Raw genomic sequence first — 25,538 nt, forward strand, 5'->3', positions numbered from 1 at the left:
GTCCGGAAGCCCATATTGATCTGTCCAACTCTTGGCTCTTTCCCATCCTACCTCAGGGTGCTCTCCACTACAAGCATCAGTGCATTTCTCTGTTGAGCATCATTTCAAAAGAACACAGGCCAGATGCTCCGGTATATGTATGCTGTGCAGCACATGTACATCAGTGTATGTGTCTGCAGTGAGCAGTCTGATTGGATCCCAATGTAAGCCCAGGGTCTTGCTGTCCCCAGTGAGCCCTGGTGCGGCAGTGCATAATGTCCTATACCAGTCATCCTTTTGCCTGGCTGTTTGCCCTTCTACACTGCTGCAACACTGATGCTCTAGTTAAGGTTGAGACAGCATCTTCATTCCAAGCTCCTTTCTTTGCTCATTGTTTGTCTTTTTTTTAATTATTCCCCTCTGGTATGCTTTGTCTCAGCCCAGAAGCAATTACTTTTGTGTTGATAGTTAGACATTATAATTAAGAACCCATTGTGCCATTTGTGAGTAACCCAAAATAGAGGAGAGGTTTTTTTTTCACCCAGTAAGATTTCTGTTTTGGATTTTTTTTAAAATGCTGGACAGCACAAACTGGCTTTGTTTTCACCTGCAGTGTGGACATGTATATAGCCCTTGGTGAGGAATGTGGCTTTGCCAGTTGAGGACATTTCCTTTTGCATGTGCAAAGGTATGACCATTTGAAAATAGCCTGCAAGTCATGTGTTTCAGATCAAGAATATACAGTGAGGGGTGGTGCTCCAAACATTTGCTCCAACTTTGACTTGAAAAGGGATCATTCAAATGCTGTTCATGTTTTGGGAAAGACCCTTGAACCATCAAAGAGCCATACAGCAAACTCATGTACCCTTTAAGGAGTTTGGATTTTTTTCAATGGGGAGATCCCTCCTTACCATTCAACATGTCACTTGCATCAGTTCTGGAAATCCAGGGCTCTTCAGTACCCTGTTAGTCTATCTTGCATGCTTCAAACTTGCTCCGTTGAAATCAAGACGGTCCCGGGTAGGTCAGGATCCAGCTCTAAGACCACATGCCAAATCCCAGCAGGTTTGATTCAGGTCTTCCTCCTCCTGAAAGAGAGAGAAACTGAGCACTCTGCAGTCTGAGAGGTTTCTTTTGCCTGAGATCTCAAAAGTCACTGTTCTGTGGATATTAAAGGCCCCAGGGCACCGTCAGTCAGGGTATGGCTTTGTCCCAGTGTCCTTGACCAAATTTCTCCTCCCCATATTGTTATGCAGTGTGCTATTGTCATGGAGTGTGGGGGAGTCCGGGCCCTGCACCCCTCTTCCTGGGATTCACTGAGACTCTCAGCCAGCCAGTAAAACAGAAGGTTTATTGAACAACAGGAACACAGTCTCAAGCAGAGCTTGTGGGTACAACCAGGACCCCTCAGTCAAGTCCTTCTGGGGGAGCAGGGAGCTTAGACCCCAGCCCTGGGGTTCCCTGCGTTCCACCACCCAGCACCAAACTGAAACTAAACCCCCCCTAGCAGGCTCCCTTCTGCAGCCTCTGTTCACATTCCCTGGCAGAGGTGTTACCTCCCCCACCCCCTCCTGGCTCAGGTTACAGGCTCTCAGGTCTCCCAGTGAAACTCCCCTGCCACATTCCCAGGTCAACACTCTCCCCTCCCTGCTGTGTCACATCTCTTCCCCCTTCGAGACTGAACTGAGCGGGGTCACTCTGACCATTGACCTGGGGAAGTTCAGTGCCCCCTCTCTAGGACAGCGCATCCGCTATCATGTTGGCACTTCCCTTCACGTGGACCATGTCCATGTCGTAATCCTGCAGGAGCAGGCTCCACCTCAGGAGTTCGGCGTTGGCTTCTTTCATCTGGTGCAGCCAGGTCAGGGGAGAGTGGTCGGTGAACACGGTGAAGTGTCACCCGAAGAGATATGGCTCTAGTTTCTTGAGGGCCCACACCATGGCCAGGCACTCCTTCTCAATGGCCGTGTAGTGTTGCTCCCGGGGTAGCAACTTCTTGCTCAAGTACACGATGGGGTGTCTCTCCCCCTTTTCATCCTCCTGCATTAACACCGCCCCCAGTCCCGTGTCTGAGACGTCGGTGAACACCATAAAGGGCTTGTCAAAGTCTGGGTTTGCTAGAACTGGGCCGCTGACCAGAGCCTCCTTCAGCGCCCGGAAAGCCTCCTGGCACTGCTCAGTCCAGACCACCTTGTCTGGCTTCCCCTTCTTGCATAGCTTGGTGATGGGGGTGGCTATGGCGCTAAAGCGGGGCACAAACCTTCGATAGTATCCTGCCAACCCAATAAAGGCTTGGACCTGCTTTTTGGTGTGGGGAGCAGGCCAGTCTCTGATCACCTCCACCTTAGCTGGTTCCGGCTTTAGGCGGCCGCTCCCCACCCAATGGCCCAGGTAAGATACTTCAGCCATCCTCACCTTGCACTTCTCTGCTTTTACAATCGGTCCAGCATTTGTCTAACCTGGGACACATGGTCCTCCCAGGTCTGGCTAAAGACACAGATGTCATCAATGTACGCTACGGCAAAACTCTCCATCCCCCTCAGTAGCTGATCCACCAGGCACTGGAAGGTGGCTGGCATTCCCTTGAGGCCGAAAGGCAGGGTCAGGAACTCATAGAGCCCCAGAGGGGTAATAAAGTCTGATTTCAGCCGGGCATCTGCATCCAGCGGCACTTGCCAGTAGCCCTTTGTAAGGTCCATGGTGGTAAGGTATCGAGCTCCTCCCAGCTTGTCTAGGAGCTCATCAGGCCTGGGCATGGGGTAGGCATCCGGTACAGTGATGGCATTGAGCTTCCGATAGTCCACACAGAACCGGACTGACCCGTCCTTTTTGGGGACTAGCACCACCGGCGAGGCCCAAGGGCTGGCAGATAGCTGGATCACCCCCAAAGCCAGCATGTCCCGGACCTCTCTTTCCAGGTCCTGAGCAGTTTTCCCTGTGACTCGGAAGGGGGAGCATCTTATCGGCAGGTGCAACCTTGTCTGCACCCAGTGGACAGTCAGATTAGTGTGTCCAGGCTGGTTGAAAAATAGCTGTCGGTACGGATGCAGCAGCCCCCTGATCTCAGCTTGCTGGGCAGGGGTTAGCTGATCCGAGAGGGTAATTGTTTCCAGGGGGGAACCAGCTCTGGTCCCAGGGAATAGATCTACTAAAGTGTCATCTCCCTGCTGCTCCCAATGTCCACACACGGCCAACACCACATTCCCCCTGGCATAATATGGCTTCATCATATTCACATGGTACACCCAGTGGTGGTGCGCCCGGTTCGACAGCTCCACCACATAGTTTACCTCATTTCGCTGCTTGACAACCTTGAAAGGGCCTTCCCAGGCGCCCCGTAGTTTGTTCTTTCTCACGGGGATGAGAACCATCACCTGATCCCCGGTGGCGTAGGCGCGGGTTCGCGCCGTGCGGTCATACCAGATCTTCTGCTTCTTTTGGGTTCTGGCCAGATTCTCCCTGGCCAGGCCCATGAGTTCAGCAAGTCTCTCTCGGAAGATCAGGACATACTCCACCACTGACTCTCCATTGGGAGTGGCCTTCCCCTCCCATTTGTCTCTCATCAGGTCCAGGGGGCCCCTCACCCTCCTTCCATATAACAGTTCGAAAGGCGAAAATCCGGTAGACTCCTGGGGTGCCTCCCTGTACACGAACAACAGGTGAGGTAAGTACTTATCCCAGTCCTGCGGGTGCTGGTTCATAAAGGTTTTCAGCATCATTTTTAGCATCCCATTGAACCTCTCCACCAGCCCATTGGACTGGGGGTGATAAGCTGAGGCCCAGTTGTGCCGGACCTCACATTTCTCCCATAAGCACCAGAGCAGGGCAGACATGAAGTTGGATCCTTGGTCTGTCAAGACTTCCTTGGGGAGCCCCACTTGGCTGAAAATGGTCAGGAGCGCATCCTCCACGATGTCTGCTTCAATGGAAGCTAAGGGCACTGCCTTGGGGTAGCGGGTGGCAAAATCTACCACCACCAGAATGTATTTCTTCTCCGACCGGGTCGTCTTGCTCAGAGGTCCCACTATGTCCATGGCCACCTTCTGGAAAGATTCCTCTATGATGGGCAAAAGTTTCAAAGGCGCTTTCCCCTTGTCCCGGGCCTTCCCCACCCTCTGACAGGGGTCACAGGATCGGCAATGCATCCTCCCTGCTACCCCTTGACCGACTGTTCACAAACTCGTCGGCCAGCTGCCCTGCGTGCTGTGGGTTCTCTAGCTTTTTGTCCTCCAACCATAGCCTCAGGTCGGAAGGGCACTGTTCATACAGTTGCTCCAGTACGATTAGGTCAAGCAGGTCCTCTTTAGCTTGGGCTCCAGCTGTCCACTTGCGGGCATATCCCTGCATTCGGTTGACCAGTTGTAGGTATGTGACCTCAGGCGTTTTACGCTGACTCCGGAACCTTTTCCAGTACATCTCGGGGGTCAGCCCAAACTCATGGAGCAGGGCCTGTTTGAACAGTTCATAGTCCCCTGCCTCCGGCCCTTTCATTCGGCTGTACACCTCCATGGCTTTGGGGTCCAGTAAGGGGGTGAGAAACTGGAGCCTGTTGGCAGGGTCAACCCTGTGCATCTCGCAGGCATTCTCAAAGGCCGTCAGGAAGCTATCTATGTCCTCCCCCTCCTTACGCTGGGCCAGGAAGCACTTATCAAAGCTCCTTGCAGTCTTGGGTCCCCCCTCACTCACCATAGCGGGGCCCCACTGCTCCTCAGCCTGGCCAGCTCCAGTTCATGCTGTCTTTGTTTCTCCTTCTCCTGACATTCCCTCTCATTCTCCTCCTGCTCATGCTGACGTTGTTTTTCATGACCCTCCAGCTGCCTCATTTTCATCTCCCTCTCCCATTCCAGGCGCATCCACTCCAGGGATGGGGAGCTCCGTTGGGAGGATCCCCTGCTGGCTGCCAGGGTCAGGGTGCCCTCGGTATTCGATGGGCTTCTCCCAACCCCTTACCCAGGCATAGGTAGGAAGGGTCTCGGGATGTCCTCGGCAGCAGTCTGACCCCTCCCAGCCCGGTCAGGCCCCAGGGCCCACGCTGCATCCACCGGGCGGCTTCCCTCAGGGACAGGGATCGGGTCATCCAAGCGATCCCTCTCCTCCAACTGGGCAATCAGCTGTTCCTTGGTGGACCTCCCAATGCGCAGCCCCCTCTGCCTGCGCAGCTCCACCAGGTCGCTCTTACGGCATTTAGCGTACATCTCCCTGCTGGCCACTCGCAGGCCTGAGCAGCTTTCCAAGGTTTCCAGGAAAAACCCCTAGTGTGCCAGTCCTTCTTGAGGTCACCACGTCTTTGCCAGGGTTGAGCTGCAGACTCCTCCGCCCCTGGGACCACTCGCTGCAATCCCCCGGGGGACCCTGTTACTGCAAAAGTCCTTCTCTCTGGTCACACACCTCCAGGGGTTAACCGCCCCCTGAAACCGTCTCTCTCTGAATCTTCAGCACGCCTGGTCCCCGTCAATCCCCCTTCGTTTTACTGCTCCCCAGTCACTTACGGCAGGAAGCACCGTCCACGGGGTGCAGTAGATCCCACCGCTACCACCAGTTGTCACGGAGTGTGGGGGAGTCCGGGCCCTGCACCCCTCTTCCTGGGATTCACTGAGACTCTCAGCCAGCCAGTAAAACAGAAGGTTTATTGAACAATAGGAACACAGTCTCAAGCAGAGCTTGTGGGTACAACCAGGACCCCTCAGTCAAGTCCTTCTGGGGGAGCAGGGAGCTTAGACCCCAGCCCTGGGGTTCCCTGCGTTCCACCACCCAGCACCAAACTGAAACTAAACCCCCGCTAGCAGGCTCTCTCCTGCAGCCTGTGTTCACGTTCCGGGGACAGAGGTGTTACCTCCCCCTCCCCCTCCTGGCTCAGGTTACAGGCTCTCAGGTCTCCTAGTGAAACTTCCCTGCCACATTCCCAGGTCAACACTCCCCCCTCCCTGCTGCGTCTCAGCTATGTACCTGATGTTTACAGCCTTCCACCCCAGAGATGGCTGAATTTCAGTGGTGATTGGTGTATGTAACCAGAGATCTGCTGCAATATAATGTTATATGGAAAAAATGCTATGATGTATTTATTATTATTATTATTATTATTATTATTTATCTATTTATTAAAACAACAGCCCCCAAAAGGTTTATTTTTAAATCATCTTCTGGTCTTGGCCCTAATCCTGCAAGGTGCCAGGCATTGTCAGTTCCCATTGGGATTAAAGGGAGTTAAGGACACTCTCCGCCTTGCAGGATCAAGCCTTTAGTCCTCAGTGGCAAGTGCCTGTAACATGTAAGAGTCAATGTGACCTTTGTAAATGCATTTAAAACTTGAGCTGTGTTTTCGCTGTCTTAACCCTTAACAGAGCCTGTCAAGATGACAGATTTCCTTTGGATTTATTTGTCACATTTAGGACAGTTCATTTTTGGTGGCTTCCTTTTTGTGCTACTCAGCTGTTGTTATTAGACTCTCTGTTGTGTTATATGGCTATTTTCATGCTCACAGAAGTCAAAGATAGTTCAACTAATTATGTTCAGACTTACCTGACAAATTCACCTTTGGGCTAAGACTAAACACATGAAATTCCAGCCCAGAAAGGCTGGTTTGTGCCCCCCTGCTCCCGCCTGTTAGAGCAGTTGTGAAGTCCTTGAAACTGACAGAGGAAGTAAAAATTCTGCCACCCGGGTTCCTTAGCATTTCAGGAAGCGTATGATTTTCTCTAGCTCAGTTACAGTACAGTGCTAACTCCATTTTAAAACTATATTCTTGTTCATCTTTTGGAATCTTAGTTGCAAGTTATGGGCTACTTTTTAAACCTTTACATATCCCCTTTCTGGCACTATATGTTGAATTGCTTGACTGGGTCCCATGCTTTTATAGGAGTCATCCTGCTTACCAAAATCTTTTTCCAAAAGCAACCCACTGTACTCATGAGCTTTTCCAATCAGGATCCTGTGCCTGGAGAACAGGGTTGAGGTGACTTGTTTTTAATCACACTGAAGCACATTAAACCTTAATTCATCTGTGCTGGCACCAACAGAGCAAGTATCCGATTGGGATACCAAGGGATGATCCCTATAGTAAAAGACTTTCAGCAGAGAATCAAAGGCACTACCATCCCCAGCCTTAAAGTGAGATGAATTTCAGTTTGCTTGATCTAATCCTCTTTGCTTTGCATGTGCCTCAGTCAAAAACAGGAAAGGAACTGGTCACAAAATGTAGTTCCCCAAGGCCAGTGGCACCTGGGCTTGACTTGAGCTTCACTATGGTGTATTGTAAAATCCAGTTTGAAAGGAGTCAGTTTGTCCCATAGAGGTAAAAGTTCTCTCCTTGTGAATAGCAGTAAATCCTAGGGAAGGCACCTCACCTGCAAACAATTACCTTTAGGTACCCCTCCAAGCTCCAAAGAATGAGACATCCTTGGACATTCTGCTTCTAGCAGACCATGGAACATTGATGTCCTCGTTACAACCATCCAAATCAGAAAAGGACATCATGTATGTGAGCACTGAGGCTCAGCACTGGCCAGACAAGTCAGAACTTTCACAAATGTCTCCCCCTCCCTCCCAACACACTCTACTAGCTGTCAATCAGTCATACGTGGAGTGCTGTCTCATAAACAATCTCCCCTGCCCTGTGTATGTTTGTCTATATACAGCATGGGCCAGACTCTCAAATCCACTAAGTCCCCTTTGTACTGCTGCCAGAGCAGTGTATAGGGGCCTTAGTGGAAATGAGAATTAGGCTCTCTATGTATATTATCCTTGACAGCACATAGTCTGCATGGTTTGTACACCAGGTCCTAGTGCTTGTCTCTCTGTGTTCTTGTTGCTGTTGTCTTTACTCCTGCACCTCTGCTATGCAACTGCTTTTCCTTTGTCCATATGCATTCTTTGTTTCCCTGATGCAGGCATCGCCTTGAGGAGGGACAGGCCAGCAGCTGGACTCGCCGGCTCAAAGTTTTCCTTTGCTGCACACGGACAAAGGACTCCCAGTCAGTAAGTAACAAACAGCTCTGCATCAGAGGGCAAATTCCAGGCCCAGCCAGCCTTGTCCTGGGCTTTTCTGAGCATAGCACTGTGAGAATCCCCAGGACTGACAAAGGAAGTGTCTCACTGGTTTCAGCAGAGGGCACTCTCACCTGGTTGGGATTTAGGGGCACTAAGTGCAGTGGGAGAGGAGAACAGTGGAAATTTTCCTCTAGGAGCAATAAACTGAACAGCTCTCAGAATAGGTGGGTGCAAAGTCTTGCAGTATGGTGGTCCCCTCATCCTCCTTTGAGTTACAGGTTTTCTAGAGTAGACTGGCTGATTGTCAGGAATACGAACGATAAGAGAAGCTAGAGGATCGGTTTGGAAGGTGATCACCTGGATCACTGAGCCCAATCCCTGTACGGCACAGGAAGGACTATATATAACTGCTATAACCAGGTCCAGAGAGGCAGGTCCCCAGCCAGGGTGATGGTCTCTTAAAGGTGGATAGCGTTTTACCCATCTGATCCTGGAAATTATGGAGTCGTGGGACCAGGATTAATAAAAGGGGGCATTCTCTTACAGTATTATTTAATACAGCTGTGTCCCATCTGAATATCACTATGGTGATGTCCAGTTGTTGCTCAGAGTCTCTTACCCTGGGTGTGGGTGAACCATCCCTTAGTTCCATGATATAACGTAGCACCTAGATGAGTACAATATGAGAGGGAGAACCCAACACAGCTTGAGTAGGGGAAAATCATGTCTGAGCGCTGGGATTCTTTGCAAGGGTTAACTGAGTAGTTGTTAAGGTGGAAACACTTGATATAGTTCATTTAGACTTTGAAAAAGCCTTCGAAGAAATTCCCTCACAAAAGGTTATGTATGTGGAAATTTAGTAGTTCCTAGGGACGCTGTCAGCTTTAAAATCACACTTCTGCCTGAAGCTTTTTTACCTGCTGTTGTTAAATGTAGCACCTAAGATTGCTGTAAATGAAGATTAGAGCAGAAAAAAGTTTTTTATTGTGTTTACTTTCTGCATTTCATGAACTTTGATGCTTCCCTGTTTCTTCATCATTAATACTTACTTCAGTTTTCCCTGTTGTTTGTGAGATCCTTTCAAAGAGCAGCAAGGGAGAGAAAGAGAGACATCTTAAAAATAGGAAAGTGCAAAGCCACCAGAATTGGCAGGAGGTCTCTTACGGGCAGATGGAGTGCCTAAAACTACTGCTAAGTACAGTGACTCAGTGTCAAATTAAGTGTTCCTGTGAAGTCTTGTCGTGGCTTACAAACTGAGGTAGGAGACAGTGACCAATTCTCAGTGTGGAAAGTTTTATAATGTAGATCAGTGGTTTTCAATCTTTTTTCATTTGTGGACCCCTAAAAAATGTTGATTGGAGGTGTGGACACCTTTGGAAAGCTTAGACATAGTCTGCAGAGCCCCAGGAGTCCGTGGACCACAGGTTGAAAACCACTGCTGTAGATAGTTCCCCCACAGATCTGGCCTAATGGCTTAATCCTGGCTCCCAGTGAAGTCAGCAGAAGCTTTCGTATTGACTTCAGCGGGAGCAGATTCATGCACTAGATCTGGTGTTCACTGTATTTATTAATGGCCTTCTGGAGAGGTAAATAGTAAGGTGGCAAATTTTGCAGAGGACACAGTAATAATTAGGTTAGTCAAAACTATGGAGCATTTGTGAGGAACTTGTGAAGGATCAGGCAGAATGAAGGAATTGTTACCGATGGCAGATGAAAGTCATCAAAGATAAGGGCAAGCTAATACACATTGCAATGAACAATTTAAATTACTTGTACACGCTGATGGGCTCTAAATTAGCTATAACCTCTCAGGAAAAGATCTAGGAGTTATTGAGGACAGTTCAGCAAAGACGTCAATGTACAGCGGTGGCCAAAAATCAGAAAAGATTCTTGGCTGCATTAGAAGGGAATAGAGAACAATATGGAAAAACTCTGAGGGCATTCAAAATCAATAGTACATCTGCACTAATTACAGCTTGCAATTTTGGTATCCTAATCTCAGAAAAAAAGACACAGGACAGGTGCAGAGAATGGTACTGAAAGAAATGTGGGGCTGTTTATGTTCTTTACCCTGGAGAGGAGATGGGTTGAGAAGATTCAGAGCACTGTAAAATAGTGGATGGTCTGGAGAAGGCCACCGGAATGCTCTTATTTGTCCTATTTGTAAATCAGAGATTAAAGTGAAGGCTTTGTTCGATAGTGTGTAACTAACCTGGGGATGTTGTTACCAAGCCGCACGGGGCTTAATGAGAATCACCAAAGTATCAGGCACTTGTCACTTTTGAAATCCCCCAATAGACTGGCACAATTGGCCACCCTGATTACATGCCCCTGCAGTACTGGGTATAATGCCTTGCAAATGCCATAGCATTTCCTGGGAACTTCCAAGCCCTAAATTGGTTCCCAACTGACAGTAACTATCCAACATAACCAGTTTCCACAGGTCAATTGCTGGATGGAAGATCCAGCTGGGAAAAACAAATATTTTGTTTCAGGTCAGATTGCTCTGAATCTGAGCATTTTCGTTTGAGTCATTCTTCCATTGTGTCCACCTGAGCTGCTGCGACGTCTCCCTGGAGTTGTAGTTTTGGTGCCTGCCCATCCCAGATACATCACAGGGGATGAGAGGAAACTGAGGCGCACCATTGGAGATGTGCGGCAGTCGGGGAGCCCAGCCCATAGGGCAGGAGGCACCCAAACTACAGCACCCATGCGGCACTGTAGTGGCTCAAGTAGACATAGTTTAAGATCTAAATAACCCACAATGAAACATTCTGATTGAGGAAAGTGAACATTTTTTGTTTTGACATTTCTGAATCAGGTTTTTTTTTTTGTACTTTTCTTTATGTGACAAGTTTCAGTGGCCTGATTCAGGGTGAGAACAAATGTAAAAATATCAAAATTTTCTATGAGATGGAAGTTCTGTTCTTCTGTCAGCTCTAGCAAAAACTAGTCTCGTCTGTATGGGGATAGGAGCTCCTATCTTTGTGATCCAGTGTTGCAAGATTGGGGACAGCTCCCCACAGAGAGGGAAGAAAAGTCTTTGTCCTCATTCTGAAGTTTTGTAGTCATGGCTGCCTGGCCCAGGCCTCAAGGAAAACTTGTCCCCATCAGTCTGTGGAAACCTGTGGTTGTTGTCTAGACACACAAGTGGAGTGTCACCAAGTGGATATCACCCTGAACTACTTGGACAGAGATGGTTATTGTGGGATTGGGGAGTGACCTGTGCAACTATGAGTCTATTAGTGCTGGTCTTGAGCACTGCAGGTCCTGCCCAAACAATGTACACTGTCTCTCTAGTCATCTCAGAGGTCTTGTACCTACTTTTGAAAAGCTCCAGCACAAAACTTTCTTGCTGAGCAAGGAATAAGAACTCAACTTTTACGCTGGCCTCTCCATCTTGACAAAAGGTCTGGGAAATCTCACCAGTTCCCTCGGATTTATGGGAATTTCCCCTCTTGTCCTTAAGGCCTTTTGCATTTCCCGCATGCCACTGGTTCAGGGCCCTGTGGGATAGGTTTCCAGAAGGCAGTGCGATTATAATGCTGCAGTGCAATGCAAGGATTGGTACAGGTTAAAACTGTATTTAAATCAATATAGCTAGTGTAGAGATTGTGCATCATTAGTATTTGAAATCCCATTGGTTCAGTCACTGATGATAGAGATCTCTAGCACAGACTGTGCCAGAGATGGAGGGAAATAATCTCACACCCCAGAAGCCTGCCCTTCGTAGTTTGCCAGAGGTGGAGGCATTTACCTCTGGAAAAGAAGAGCTTCCAAGCAGTGGGTAGGACAGGAGAAGGGAGACCATGTTCTCCAAACCAGACTCTGGTTTCAAGCACATTCTCCAGTCAGGGAGTTACATGTCTAATGACCACATTCACACATGCAGATCAATTGCACACAAAATCACAGCTGTAAATTTAGATGCTGGGTGAAGGTCCCTTTGAAAGTTGTGGGCCGACAGTTCAGGGTAAAGACTGTGACAAACCTCCAGGAAAGATTAAGTGATGGGGAAGAGCCAAAGTAATGGCTAGGTATGTGCTGCAGCGCTAGCTGAGCTCCCCTTTGTGGTTAGATACCAGGTTGCTATATTGGACCAAACCTCTGGATCCCATTGCTTTTAAGCCTGCTGGATCTGAGCAGCATCCAGATACTCTCTCTTAATCTGGCCTCTCCTGTTTAGACTCCTCCTTGGGATATGGGGCCCTGCGGCCCAACTGCCCTTGGCCAGTGCTGGCCCCCCATGTCTCCCCAAGAGCATAGGCATGCTCTCCCCAGAGCTCCACCCTCCTAGGTACCTGAGTTAACAGTTTAACTCTTTGGGGACTATGTGACCACTAAAGCATAGAACGCACAGACTTTGCAAAGGAACTTCTAAACCATACCCCCTTTTCTCATACAGTTACACGGGAGTTACCAATCTAAGCAAAAATAGCACCTGTTTGCAAGATCCTCAGTCCTGCACAGAGTCACTTGAGTCTTGAGCAGTGTCCTTCAGCGACTCGAGGATCCTCCTGCATGTTGCTCCTCCTGCTCAGTCTTCTCTTTCTTTCAGTGCTCTTCCCCCTTTGTCTGTCAGGGGCTCAGCTTTTAACAGTTTCAGAGTCCTTTGTTCCATTTTTCCCCTGTGTCACTGCAGGTGGTGAGCCTCAACATAGTCTGAGCTAGACTTAAAGGGTTTGTCATCTGTATTGTCCCCTTAAGTCGGGGTGACTGGGGTTATCCATAGCCATTGTTTATCTTCCTGCAGATGTACAAAACCACCCATGATTGACTTAACTCATTGAAACCATGTAACAAACATGATGGCAATCAGATAATTGTTATAAAAATAATACGCTATCTCCCCCCATTCTTCACAGTATGGCTGGGACAGCAGGGTTTGGGAGACTGTCTGGCTTCAGTTTACTAGAGGTGATCAACCTATGACTCTGAGCTAGAGAATGATGGGGTCAACAAGTAGAGGAAATATGGGGGATTTTCTTACTAACATGAATTGTTCAAATTAAATCAGCATTAAAAAGGAAGGCTGACCTTGAGGTTAAGGCACTGGACTGGGACCAAAGTTCAGTTCCCAGCATACTCTCTTTGTGCCGCAGTTCCTCATCTGTAAAATGGGGCTAAGAATACTTCCTTTCTTTCCCCTTTTGTCTGTCTTGTCTATTTTGATTTAATGTTAAGAGACAGTCCCTACATACAACCAGCACAGTGTAGCTCTAATCTCAACTGAGGCCTTTAGATGGTACCGTAATATAAATAATATATATTAATAATTATTAGACCAGAGACTTTTCCCCATGAGGTCCTTTTGGGAATGTTTTCAAAGGGCACTCTGGGAATGAGACCATTGCTGCCATACTGATTCCCACTCACTCTTTCCCTCTTGCTTCTTCCCCCAAACTCCTCTTCCTTAACCCTCCCCTCTCCCTGGATTCCACAGGATGCATACTCTGAAATTGCCTACCTTTTTGCTGAGTTTTTCCGAGATCTTGACATAGTCCCATCTGACATCATCGCGGGCCTGGTCCTCCTGCGTCAGAGGCAGAGGGCAAAGCGCAATGCAGTGCTAGATGAGGTGAGTGCATGGAGTGCGTCTGGATTGCACGGTCCCAATGCGGGTTCTGTGACTGCGTGTATCTCACTCATTTCCACTTGGCCCCTGTTTTACCTTTGCTTTTACCTGCCTCAGGCTCTGCCCACTTCATTTCGGTTGTATGATGGGCTGTTACCAGTCATTGGGTTGTGAATTAAATATAAAATACTTACTTCTTCTGCAACACCTTGATCTGAGACTCCCAAAGTGCTTTCCATACAGCGATCCGTCCTGATTCTGGTTCTATTCAATATCTTCATAAATTGTTTGGATAATTTCATAGCAAGTAAACCTGGGGCAAATCTACACTACAGCACTACATCAGCGCAGCTCTGCTGATGCAGCTGCACCGCTGTAGCACATCTGGTGAAGATGCACTACTATGTCGACGGGAGAGGTGCTTTCCTGTCAGCATAATTCCTCCACCTCGGTGAGAAGCGGAAGCTATGTCTGTGGGAAACTTGCGTTGCTTGTAGGGGGATTTTTCACACCCCTGAGCGATGTAAGTTATATTGACTTTGGCTGTAGTGTAGACATGCCCTAATAAAATTTGTGGACAATACCAAGCTGGGAGGGGTTGCAAGCACTTTGGAGGATAGGATTAGAATTCAAAATGATCTTGACGAACTGGAGAAGTGATCTGAAATAAATAGGATGAAATTCAATAAGGACAAATGCAAAGTACTGCACTTCAGAAGGAATAATCAATTGCACAAATACAAAATGGAAAATGACTGCCTAAGAAGAAGTACTGCAGAAAAGGATCTGGGGTTTATAGTGGATCACAAATTAAATGTGAGCCAACAATGTAATACTGTTGCAAAAAAAGTGAACATTGTTCTGGGACGTATTAGCAGGAGTGTTGTAAGCAAGACACAAGAAGTAATTTTTCCACTCTACTCAGCACTGATAAGGCTCGACTGGAGTACTGGGCTACACAGTTCTGGGTTACACACTTTGAGAAAGTTGTGGACAAATTGAAGAAAGTCCAGAGGAGAGCAACAAAAATGATTTAAGGTCTAGAAAACATGGCCTACAAGGAAAGATTGAAAACGTTGGATTTGTTTCGTATGGAGATGAGAAGACTGAGGGGGAGATAATAACAATCTTCAAGTATGTAAAAGGTTGTTATAAAAAGGAGGGTGATAAAATTGTTCTCCTTAACCACTGAGGATAGGACAAGACGTAATGGACGGGCTTAAATTGCATCAAGGAAGATTTAGGTTAGACATTAGGAAACACTTCCTAACTGTCAGGATAGTTAAGCCCTGGAACTAATTACCTAGGGATCTTGTGGAATCTCCATCGTTTTAAAGAACAGGTTAGACAAACACCTGTCAGGGATGGTCTACTCTAGATAATACTTAGTCCTGCCTCAGTGCAAGGGGCTGGATTAGATGACCTGTTGAGGTCTCTTCCAGTCCTACATTTCTATGATTCCATTAAAGAATTAAACCTCATAACCCCTTTCTTTTTGTAGGTGGGTGATATATGCAGATTTAGTTTCCCACCCCCGGGTAGTACATTATAATTATTTAACCATGTACATCAAGATTATGCCCCCTTCTATACTTTTGTGTAAAGAAGATTCCTGTATCCAGCCAAAATGGCAGGAGGAATATTAGGGATAGTTACTGTACCCAGGGAGTTAATGAAAGTGAACTTGGCTAATTGATACCCCTGCAGAAAAATGCCATGGGAGCAAAGTGGTCCAGGACCCCAATTTTCCAAGGCTGTCATGCTAGTGATAAGAGAGATTCAAAATCAGGGGACTAGAGATCAGACTGGGTGGGAACTGGAACAAAAATAAGCTCAGAAAACTGACCAGATGGTAGGGAAAAAAGATCTCATCATCTGCGAGTTGTGTTGGCACAGAACAATGGGACCTTGCCTTCCCTTGTGCACAGCCATTGTTTCTTTGTGGATGGAGGGAACTCACCCATATGTGTGTGTGATTTACAGGCAAACAATGACATCTTGGCCTTTCTGTCTGGGATGCCAGTGACCAGGAACACCAAGTACCTGGATCTGAAAAACTCGGTAAGTCACCGGCCCATGAGCTCACCTGCTCTGTGCAGAGCAATAAAACAAACAGCAAACTGACTGTCTTCTCATAGCTCGTTTCCCTTTGTCTCTTAGATGGTGTTTGCTCTTTCATTTATTTCTGTCTGTCTCACGTAATCAAGGAAATTAAAGATGAAAAAGACCTATTAGATGATGATAACAATAAAGCTTAGCTCTTGCCTGGGTCTTTCAAAGCTTTCTAAAGCATTATCCTCACCATGTCCCTATGAAGTAGGTGGTATTATCCCACACGGAGGAGAAAGAGCAATTAATTGACTTGTCCAAGGCCACAAATGAGGAGTCCGTGACACAGGCAGGGTGTTAATAGACGACTTTCATACAGAAGTGCTGTCAGCAAAGATCAGGGTTCTATCACGATCAGAGCAGAAGGCCACCTACACCAAGATGGAACATTGCATGCTGGAACCAATAGTGTCTGAAGGTTGTATTTCTTTAATGAAGGTGAAGACAGCTGAAATCTGTCCCATTTTGTGCAAATTCTGTTTAGCTTTTGGTTTCCTGGCATGTTGCCATTGCAGCCCTTGAGAGGGCACACTTTGACCATCTTCCTGGATTGTTGCAAAAGAGTTGAGGTGGATGACCCAATCCGCTTCTTTTCTGATCAAGTGATTCTGTGATTAATCTACCTGTGGTTCCATTCTGCTCCACTGTGTTCCACTTTGTCTTCAGACTGCCTCTCATTATAGACAGGTGGATAATTGCCTATGTGTCTCTTTTCATAGACAAGGTCAGCACTGTTCCACACGTGCTTTGAGGCACATGGCCCTAGACTTGAAAAATGGCTTTACAATTCCATCTCTGTGCATCTCCATGACCATCTGTGGCTATATGGGAACAATATGTTGGAGCAGCAGTACTCAAACTGTGGGTTGGGACCCCAAAATGGGTTGGGACCCTGTTTTAATGGGGTCAACAGGGCTGGTTTAGACTTGCTGGGGCCTGGTGCTGAAGTCAAAGCCCAAACCCCACCTCCCGTGGCTGAAGCCAAAACCTGAGGGCTTCGGTCATGGATAGTGGGGCTCAGGTTACAGGCCCCTCCACCCAGGTGGCGAGGCTGTGGTTTTGGCCCCCTACCCGGGGCAGTAGGGCTTGGGCAGGCTCAGGCTTCGGTTCCGCTCCTGGGGTCATGTAATAATTTTTATTGTCAGAAGGGGGTTGCGGTGCAATAAAGTTTGAGAACCCCTGTGTTAGAGAGATCCTGTTACTGACAAGTAGTAACCTAGTATCTCCTCTCCTCAATTAGGGCAGTGCAGGGCACTCTGGGTTTTGTGCGGATTGGGACTGGCACTGGGACCTCCTCAGTGTAATTGAGCTAAGACCACTGTGGGATGGCTTCCCTTGCAAAAGTCTGATAGTTTGCTGTTGTACTGCAGGAATATCTTTAGATCTAATTCTTAGTGTTATTAAACATTTATGGGTGAGAGCCTCAGCTGGTGTTAATTGCTGTAGCTTGGTTGATTTACTCCAGTGGAGGATCTGGCCCAGGATAACCAATGTGCCCTCCACAAGGCAACTGATGATGTACTCCAAGGTCTGTAGCTGCTCTGGTGGTGGGGATAGGGAGGCCTGATGTAATGTGCAGACACCAAGAGGAAACAATGATGCACTTCTCTAACACATGTTAGGGAGTTCTTGGTGGGGAAAGCTCTGGATAAGGGAGGCTAGGTGAGGCAAGCGCCACCAAAGAGAATATGAAGGGCACTTAATCTCTCATCTCTTTCAGCAAGAGATGCTGCGGTACAAAGAGGTCTGTTATTATATGCTGTTTGCCCTGGCAGCCTATGGCTGGCCCATGTACCTGATGAGGAAGCCCACCTGTGGACTCTGTCGCCTGGCTAGATCCTGCTCGTGAGTGGCCTTCCCTGCCTCTCCATCTGCCTTCACTTTCTCTCTCTCTCTCCCCATTTTGCCTCCTCTCTCCCTTTTCTCATTTTTCCCTTCTTTCTCCTTTTCTTTATCTATCTCCCCTTTCCATCCATTTCTCTTCTCCTCACCTCTCCTTCTTTCCTTCTTTCTTTTCTTTCTCCTCTCAGGCTCCATTCCCTCTCGTCTGCTCAGTTACTTTCCCTATCCCTTCCCGTCCTTTCTTTTCAGTCCCTTACTCCCAACTGCTCATCTGTCCTCCCTATTAAATAATCCAGGCTGTGTCTCAGTATGCCCTCTCTGACATGCTAAAGACCTTGCCAGACCTATGTGCTTCATACAGCCAGAATGGGGAATTGATTAAGACTATATTCACTGAATCAGAATTGCCATCTCACAGCTCTGGGAAGCACAGAAATGCAAGGAGCTGACATTTGGCATGAATGAGATTTGGCCAGGATCTGTGCTCCTTGCTGTCTGGCATTTATTTCTGACTCCAGGAGTAGCATGGTCACCTCCAGGTAGCAGCACTGCAGTTAAAGTGAGGTAGCACTTTCATTTTAAACATTCTATATTTTCAGTTGCTTGGAACTTTCTCATTATTTTCTTTTTTGGGGGGGGTGAGGGGAGCTACGCTTTTCAGGCACGGTCTCAATCCAGAAGTTGTTTTGATTTTTAGGAACGTTTTTAATAAGAGTCTGTCCACTTTTCAGTCATTTGTGCATGAGGTGTAGGGAAACACATTTTTCAAGTCCTTTTGGTGGTTAGGTTTGGTGGTTAGCCTCCAGAACTGCTTTGTTTTTTACCGACATAGACCTGAATGAGGGATGGCCTCTTTTTCTGTTACAAGACATTTGGGATTGCAGTAACAAAGGTATAGCATCCCTCCAAGCATGCAAAGTTGTGCAGGGTTCAAAGATCCCACAGTCACATTGATTCTTCAAAAAGAACAGGAGTACTTGTGGCACCTTAGAGACTAACCAATTTATTAGAGCATAAGCTTTCGTGGGCTACAGCCCACTTCATTGGATGCACGAAAGCCCACGAAAGCTTATGCTCTAATAAATTGGTTGGTCTCTAAAGTACCACAAGTCCTCCTGTTCTTTTTGCGGATACAGACTAACACGGCTGTTACTCTGAAACCATTGATTCTTCGGTCATTAGTTGCACTGTTGCTCCTCCTGGTGTCCACAAGCAACATTGCACCCCCTCATGATGATTTTACATGGTGACACTGAAAAAGAGGGTGTGTCTACTCTGGGAAAAACTGAGCATTTTTTGGCATGGGTGCAGCTCCACCTGTAGCATAGGGGAGCACGGGCATTTTTACCGCCATGGCATCTAAACCTACTCAGGTCACAGTTAGGTGGTAAAAATGTCTGTTCCTTCTTGGCTGTGATACAGCTTCATGGCACCAGTGCATAAAAAACAATGGCCAGAGACTCGCATGCAGAGTCTCTCAAGCCCACATAGTATCTCCCTCTGTTTTCCCTTCTCGGCTCAGTGCCTCTCCTGCTTGCCCGCCCCTCTTCCCAAAGCCCCACTTCTCCCCACCTTTCCTTTTTCCTCAGAGTAGTTCTTTTTCTCTGCAGATGTTGCTGTCTCTGCCCCTCGCGGCCCCGCTATGCCCCTAGTGTCACCATTGAGGAGGATAACTGCTGTGGCTGCAACGCCATCGCTATCCGTCGCCACTTCCTAGATGAGAATATGACTTCCGTGGACATTGTCTACACCTCCTGTCATGATGCGGTAAGGAGACTCTATGTCACCTGCTGTGCTCCGGACATGTTCCCCAGCCACTTCCCCATGAGAGCTATGTGCTCTCTAGCATGGCTGGAAGGCCCTTAAGCCATTCCCCCGACACTGGAGATCCCCCTCCGGACTGACCGCACAATGTGTATACAAGTCTTTATGTTCCTGCTGACCTTGAACAGTCCAGAGAGGAGATCTGTCATGCAGATGGTCTGCTTCCCTCTAGCTGGGAGGGAAAGTGTGTGTGTGTGTGGCGGGGGTGGGGATGGTGTGTGGGGGGGGAATCACAGCTAGGTGGGGCTGAAGGTTTTAACAGGGTAATGTATTTTACCCAGGTCTATGAAACTCCTTTCTATGTGGCTGTGGACCATGAGAAGAAGAAGGTGGTCATCAGCATCCGAGGAACTCTGTCTCCAAAGGTATGGGTGCTCTGTGATGGGAGTCCCCTGGCGTTCACCCTCACTAGCATGCACCAGCTTATGCTTGGTCCTTGGGAATCTCCTTTGGTACAAGCAGAGAGTTCATTTCACACTCTTGCTGTCTTTCTTTCTCTCAGTCTCTGAACTGTATTGGTTTCTCTCCCTCCAGGATGCCCTGACTGACCTGACAGGGGATGCAGAGCGCCTCCCAGTTGAAGGTCACCATGGAACCTGGCTGGGACACAAGGTACTCAGAAAATGCTGCTTATTTTGGCCTTCTAATTTTACAGTGTAATCCCAACCCCTGTCCCCCAAAATGTTGTAAGATTCATTAATTATTTGAGAGCCTTGGATTAAAAAACGGGCTGTACCATGGCCAAGTGGCATTATTAAAACCCCCAAAACCTTCTAAGGTCACTGTGCCATTAATCAAAGAAAAGAAAGATACACAATTAATAAAAATACGACTTTAATAAAAGGAATCTGTTAAGGTGGAAAACAAAATCACTGACAGCAAATTCTGATAAGCTCAGTCGAAAGAAAAATAAATTTAGCCCTGACAGAGTGTAACAGTCTCAGTGTTGCAAGGCAGATGGTCACTGACCCACCCACATCTCTATTGAGAAAACTTACACTGGTGTAACAAAATTGATGCAGCATGTCTATATTAGAGATCTGGCCTGGTGTAACTAAATCGATTTAGTTAGTATAGACAACACCTTTGACCCCAGTACAGCAAAGTGCTAAATTTAAAGCATGTGCTTAATTTTAAATACATGAGTATCTTAGTCAAAGGGACTAATTAATTCCATGCTTAACGTTAAGCACATGCTCAAGTCCTTGGCTGGATAGAGGTCTAATATCCTGATCCGGAAGGGGGGGTGGGGTAGCTCAGTGGTTTGAGCATTGGCCTGCTAAACCCAGAGTTGTGAGTTCAATCCTTGAGGGGGCCATTTGGGATCTGGGGTAAAAATTGGGGATTGGTCCTGCTTTGAGCAGGGGGTTGGACTAGATGACCTCCTGAGGTCCCTTCTAACCCTGATATTCTGTGATAATGTGAAGACTTGCTCGTGCAGGTAGTTCTTATTCACATGCATACTGTAGCTGGTGTCACTGGGACTCTTGTGTTTGGTTAAGGATTATATCTATGGATAGGCTTTCAGAATGGGGCCATATTGTTGAAACCAAGGTTGCATTCTTGCTCTTGTAAATGTGAATGCTGTGTTTTAAGCTTCCGAAGTAACAAAAATTAATCAGCATAACAAAATAATATTCAGAAATAAATGAAGTAATGTTTTTATCATATAATTGGCATTCAGAAATTTAAAGTCTGTGCTGCTCGTTTCATTTACTAAATATTATGCTTATCAAAAGGAGCTAGCGCTAACATCTCCTGCTGTTCAACTAATGCATTTTGTTCAAAATTACATAGTATAATAATAATTGTAAACAATTTTTATGAAATAAAAAAGATAAAATGTAAATCCAAATGAAAATGACATTAATAAACTGAAAATCTAAGTTACAAGTATCTTATTATCTATTGTTCAAATCTAAAATCCATGTTAGAGATAAAGATTTTCTCTTGACTGATCTTTTTCGAATATTTGCATAAATATGTCTGATTTTATTACATATTTATCAGAGCATTTGCTTTTTTCTTTTTGTATTTTTGTTTGGCCTTTTTATTAAAATTTTCTTTGCTATTCTTTGATTAATGGCTTCGCAACTTCAGATATAACTAAAAGAAGTTTAGTTTGTTTTTTATTTTATAAAAACAAATTATAATTATAAAATATATTTGACTATATTTTTCAGATCTTAGATAACCCCCAATAATAAATAGCAAAGACGTATACAACTGTATTTTAAAATACTGTTATCAGGCCTGCTGACGGGGGGTGGAGGGGGCGATTTAAAAGGGCCCAGGGGCTCCCAGCTCGTGCCACAGTAGCAGTGGTGACATCTGGGAACGGGCCGCAGGGCTCCTAGGCACATGAGACCGCTCCGGGTCCTGCAGGCCAGTGTGATTGGCCAGCATGGGCAGTCCTGGAAGTGACGGATTTGTCACTTCCGCCCTGGGCCCCACCCCCTCAGGGAAGGCCCTGGGCCTGGGGCCCAGAATTTCTGTTGGCGGTCCTGACTGTTATTAATATGAATTACTAGATAATTAAAAGCTATTGGCTCCCAAGAAAGACTAAATAAGATAATATTTTGTATGTCTCTTGATACATTTTTAATATATTGTATAAAAATCAAAAGTTAATGTGAAAATAAATGAAGTGCTTCACTCATACTCACATGTATCTTTGACAAAAGTATATGGCAGTATTGGGACTTACCATAAGTTGTTTTGTTTTCTTGTGTTGATTACTTTTTCACACATACACAAGTAACAGGAATAACCCACCTCCGTTTGCTGAGCCAGTTCACTGTTCTGTTTCATGTACAGTTTATCATGTGATCTACAATTGGAAACTCTTGACAGGTTTGTACTGACCTCACCACCGATTCATTACAACTACAATAGGAAGGGAGTGGTTGAGTCACATCTGTTGTCATAGTTTCATTAGTTAAGAATGACCTGTGCTATTGCTGGGGCCTTGACTATATCTATATTCAAGGTTGGCCAGTTATCATTGCAAAAGTAGTGTAAAATCACAAGTCTATGGGAAAAATAATTTTAAAAAAAGTCATAGGGTTACATTATATTGAGCAAAATGCCCTTAAAACTCAATCTAGTTGTAGTCATATTGATCCCAGGATATTAGACAAGATGGTGAGGTATACCTTTTATTGGACCAACTTCTGCTGGTGATAGAGACAAGCTTTCGAACCATAGAAGAGCTCTGTGTGGCTCGAAAGCTTGTCTCTCTCACCGACAGAAGTTGGTCCAATAAAAGATATTACGTCACCCATCTTGTCTTCTTAAAACTTAGGTTATTCTTTCATGGTCCAGTGCAATGAACATATCTAGAGCCAAATAGCTAAAGAAGAAATAAAATAATAAGGTAACAGAGGAATCTTTCCTGGTAGCAAGCTAGCCAGGGTGACAGACAGGGACCATGTCTTGTAACAAAAAGCCTTAAAAGTTATGGCTATGACAAATATCATGCTCTTTTAACTATAACAGCTAGATACAACAGTTCCTAATAACAATTAATAACAACTTCTCTTCTTCCAGTAGAGCCTATGTATGGATTTTCAGAAAGATTTATCTCTGTAGAAAATGTGAAGGGGTTTTGAGCTAGAGGGATCCAAAGTAATATTAGACTCCCCAGATTACAAAAAGGAGTCATTTTTAACTCCTTAGAACTACAGAACAGTACAAAGTATTTTCTTGTAACTCCCCAAATTCTCCTTTCTGCCCCCTACCAGTGATGTGCCAGTTTTTAAATTAGGCCCCGTTTTTTATTCCTTCATAATTTACAGAATGATATCCCAGTTTAACAGGAAAACTAAATGCAGCTCTAACGATAATGATGAAGCTATGACTATGGTTCCATAATAGTAAAATGACTGTGTGTATTAGACTATCAGTATCAAGAATATATCTATAAGGCTGACTAATTCAACCCAGTAATAACATATCATCATGGATTCAGGTCAGGATTTTCAAAAATAGGAGCCTAAAATCCATGTTAGTTATCTAAATAAGTGACCTGATTTTCAGACGTTCCCATTGAAGTTAAAGATGAACAGGGACTGTTCTTGAATGAGGTTGAAGTTGAAGAATTGTCAGAAGGCCTGGAACAGAGACTTAAATGATCCTGATAGCAACTTTTTGATGATATTAGCATCACAGATGTCTCATTTGTAGGTTTACAAACTCATAAGTGTTCTGCTCTTCCCTTTCATTACCAATTTCATTCAGTTCAGTGGTACATTTGATCTTGAAGAATTTGAAGAAACCCAAGTTGCTGCACATTTTTGCAATGTGCATGGATCCCTTATATCTTAATGGACAACACTTGACAATGTTCACTTTTTACTTTAGAGCTGTTTTAGTTATTTCAGGCCATCCAGGCCCTTGTTTCCTATCATATTGTTCACCTTTAGGCAGATTGAGTCAGGTGATTCATTGTAATAGGGTCCTCTGGGGGCAGAGGGGCCTAGCGGTAAGTATCGGCTCGTTGCGGGGGCAGTGGTAGGGGAGTCTGGGCCTGCCCAATCCACTGGGCTCCCAGGGTCCTAGGAAGGTTAGCAGTGTTTGGCATCCAGCAGGGGGCCCTCTGAGCTACCTTCCCTGGGTCACTTCCTACCACTGCTTCTGGTCTCAGATAAGAAAAAAGAAGGAAACCAAAACCTGCTGGCCCTGGCTGGGCTCTGCACATGGTCTTGTCTCCTCTAGGAGGCTTCTCCAGCTCCTTTTGGCTTTCTGGGTAGGTCTGCACTCCTTCCCAGCCTCTCCCTTCTGAGCTGGGTTGCTCCCTTTTTAACCTGTGTCTCCATACTCTTGGGTTGGAGTGGCAGGGTTAGCTGGGCCCAGGAACTCCTTTAACCCCTTCCATCCCAGTGTGGGGTTTGTATACCCCATCACATTCATACGTTGGTGTTAGCTGATCACTAAACACTAATCATCTCTTGCAGTGTGGATCAGCAGCCTCCATATTTACTATGGATAGAATGAGAAACAGCCGTGTGCTGAATTCAACACTGTGTAGACTGAAGGCAGACAAATAAGATGAGCTGGCCAGCTTTCTATAGAACTGTGTTATCAGTTCCCCAGCCACCTTCCAGAAGTTTCTAGATTCTACCTAACTAAAGTCCCCCAAATAGTTTACAACTACAAACCCACTCTGATGTGTTCAGTATCCGTTCACCAGTGGACCCATTCCTCTACCCATCTGGGCTTCTAGACAGTTTTCTCACTCTCTGTTGCTAGTAAGCATAACAAGAACCTTGATGTTCTCATTATTTTCCCGTTAACTTGTTAGAATAGTTAACATTTTTTATTTACAGATTGAAATTAAGAGGAACATGGTTAAGGTGCTAGCACTCAGGAGATCCGGGTTCAATTCGCTGCTCTGCCAGAGACTTCCTGTGTGACCGTAAATACCAAAGATAGATGGCCTAATGTTCCAAGTGTCAGAAAGCTTTCAAAGACATGTTGGTTTCATACTTTGGAATGACAGTGGGCCCTAGTCCTGACTGGAGCCTCTGGGTGCTACCATAATATAAATATTTATTACTTTCATAGAATATCAGGGTTGGAAGGGACCTCAGGAGGTCATCTAGTCCAACCCCCTGCTCAAAGCAGGACTAATCCCCAATTTTTGCCCCAGATCCCTAAATGGCCCCCTCAAGGATTGAACTCACAGCCCTGGGTTTAGCAGGCTAATGCTCAAACCACTGAGCTATCACTCCCCCCTACTTTTGCTCCTACTATAGATAATTACAGGGGTGAACTAAACCATTCTTCTGCTACTGTATAGCAGTTCACAACCATGCTAACTAGACACATACTTGCTGATACCCCAATTAATTCCTCTCCAAATGAAGTGAAAGGCTGAGGCAGTACTTTCCCCCATCACGCCTTGGGTGCAGTCCAGAGCCTTAGCTGGAAAGCTCACTAGGTCCTTGCAGTAATTTGCTAGCCTCTGTGTGTTGAGACTGTGCTGATATGCTAATGATCACATTTTGGTCTATGCTCCTTGGTGTCTGCCCTCAGGGAATGGTGTTGTCTGCTGAGTACATCAAGAAGAAATTGGAGCAGGAGATGGTGCTTTCTCAAGCCTTTGGACGTGACTTGGTGAGTCCTTGCTCTCTTGTGCCCCATGCAGAGTGTTTAAGAGATAGGATTCTCCTGTGCCACTGATATTGTCCCTCCATCCACACTTCCCTGAACCATCTGTAGT

General features: G+C 46.2%; 1 protein-coding gene across 4 annotated transcripts in view; it reads left to right on the forward strand.

Moving 5' to 3' along the window:
- The window catches only part of DAGLA (diacylglycerol lipase alpha), a 101,323-nt gene that overhangs the window by 50,355 nt on the left and 25,430 nt on the right, over positions 1-25,538 (forward strand). For all 4 annotated transcript variants that reach the window (XM_075129270.1, XM_048854182.2, XM_048854181.2 and 1 more), the window contains 8 exons: positions 7,866-7,953; positions 13,409-13,543; positions 15,524-15,601; positions 17,370-17,494; positions 19,102-19,258; positions 19,597-19,680; positions 19,850-19,927; positions 25,352-25,432. In XM_075129270.1, coding sequence (XP_074985371.1) covers positions 7,866-7,953; positions 13,409-13,543; positions 15,524-15,601; positions 17,370-17,494; positions 19,102-19,258; positions 19,597-19,680; positions 19,850-19,927; positions 25,352-25,432 — 826 coding nt within the window. The remainder of the gene's footprint in view (positions 1-7,865; positions 7,954-13,408; positions 13,544-15,523; positions 15,602-17,369; positions 17,495-19,101; positions 19,259-19,596; positions 19,681-19,849; positions 19,928-25,351; positions 25,433-25,538) is intronic.

The sequence above is a fragment of the Caretta caretta genome, chromosome 6, assembly GCF_965140235.1.
Source record: "Caretta caretta isolate rCarCar2 chromosome 6, rCarCar1.hap1, whole genome shotgun sequence".
Lineage (NCBI taxonomy): Eukaryota > Metazoa > Chordata > Testudines > Cheloniidae > Caretta > Caretta caretta.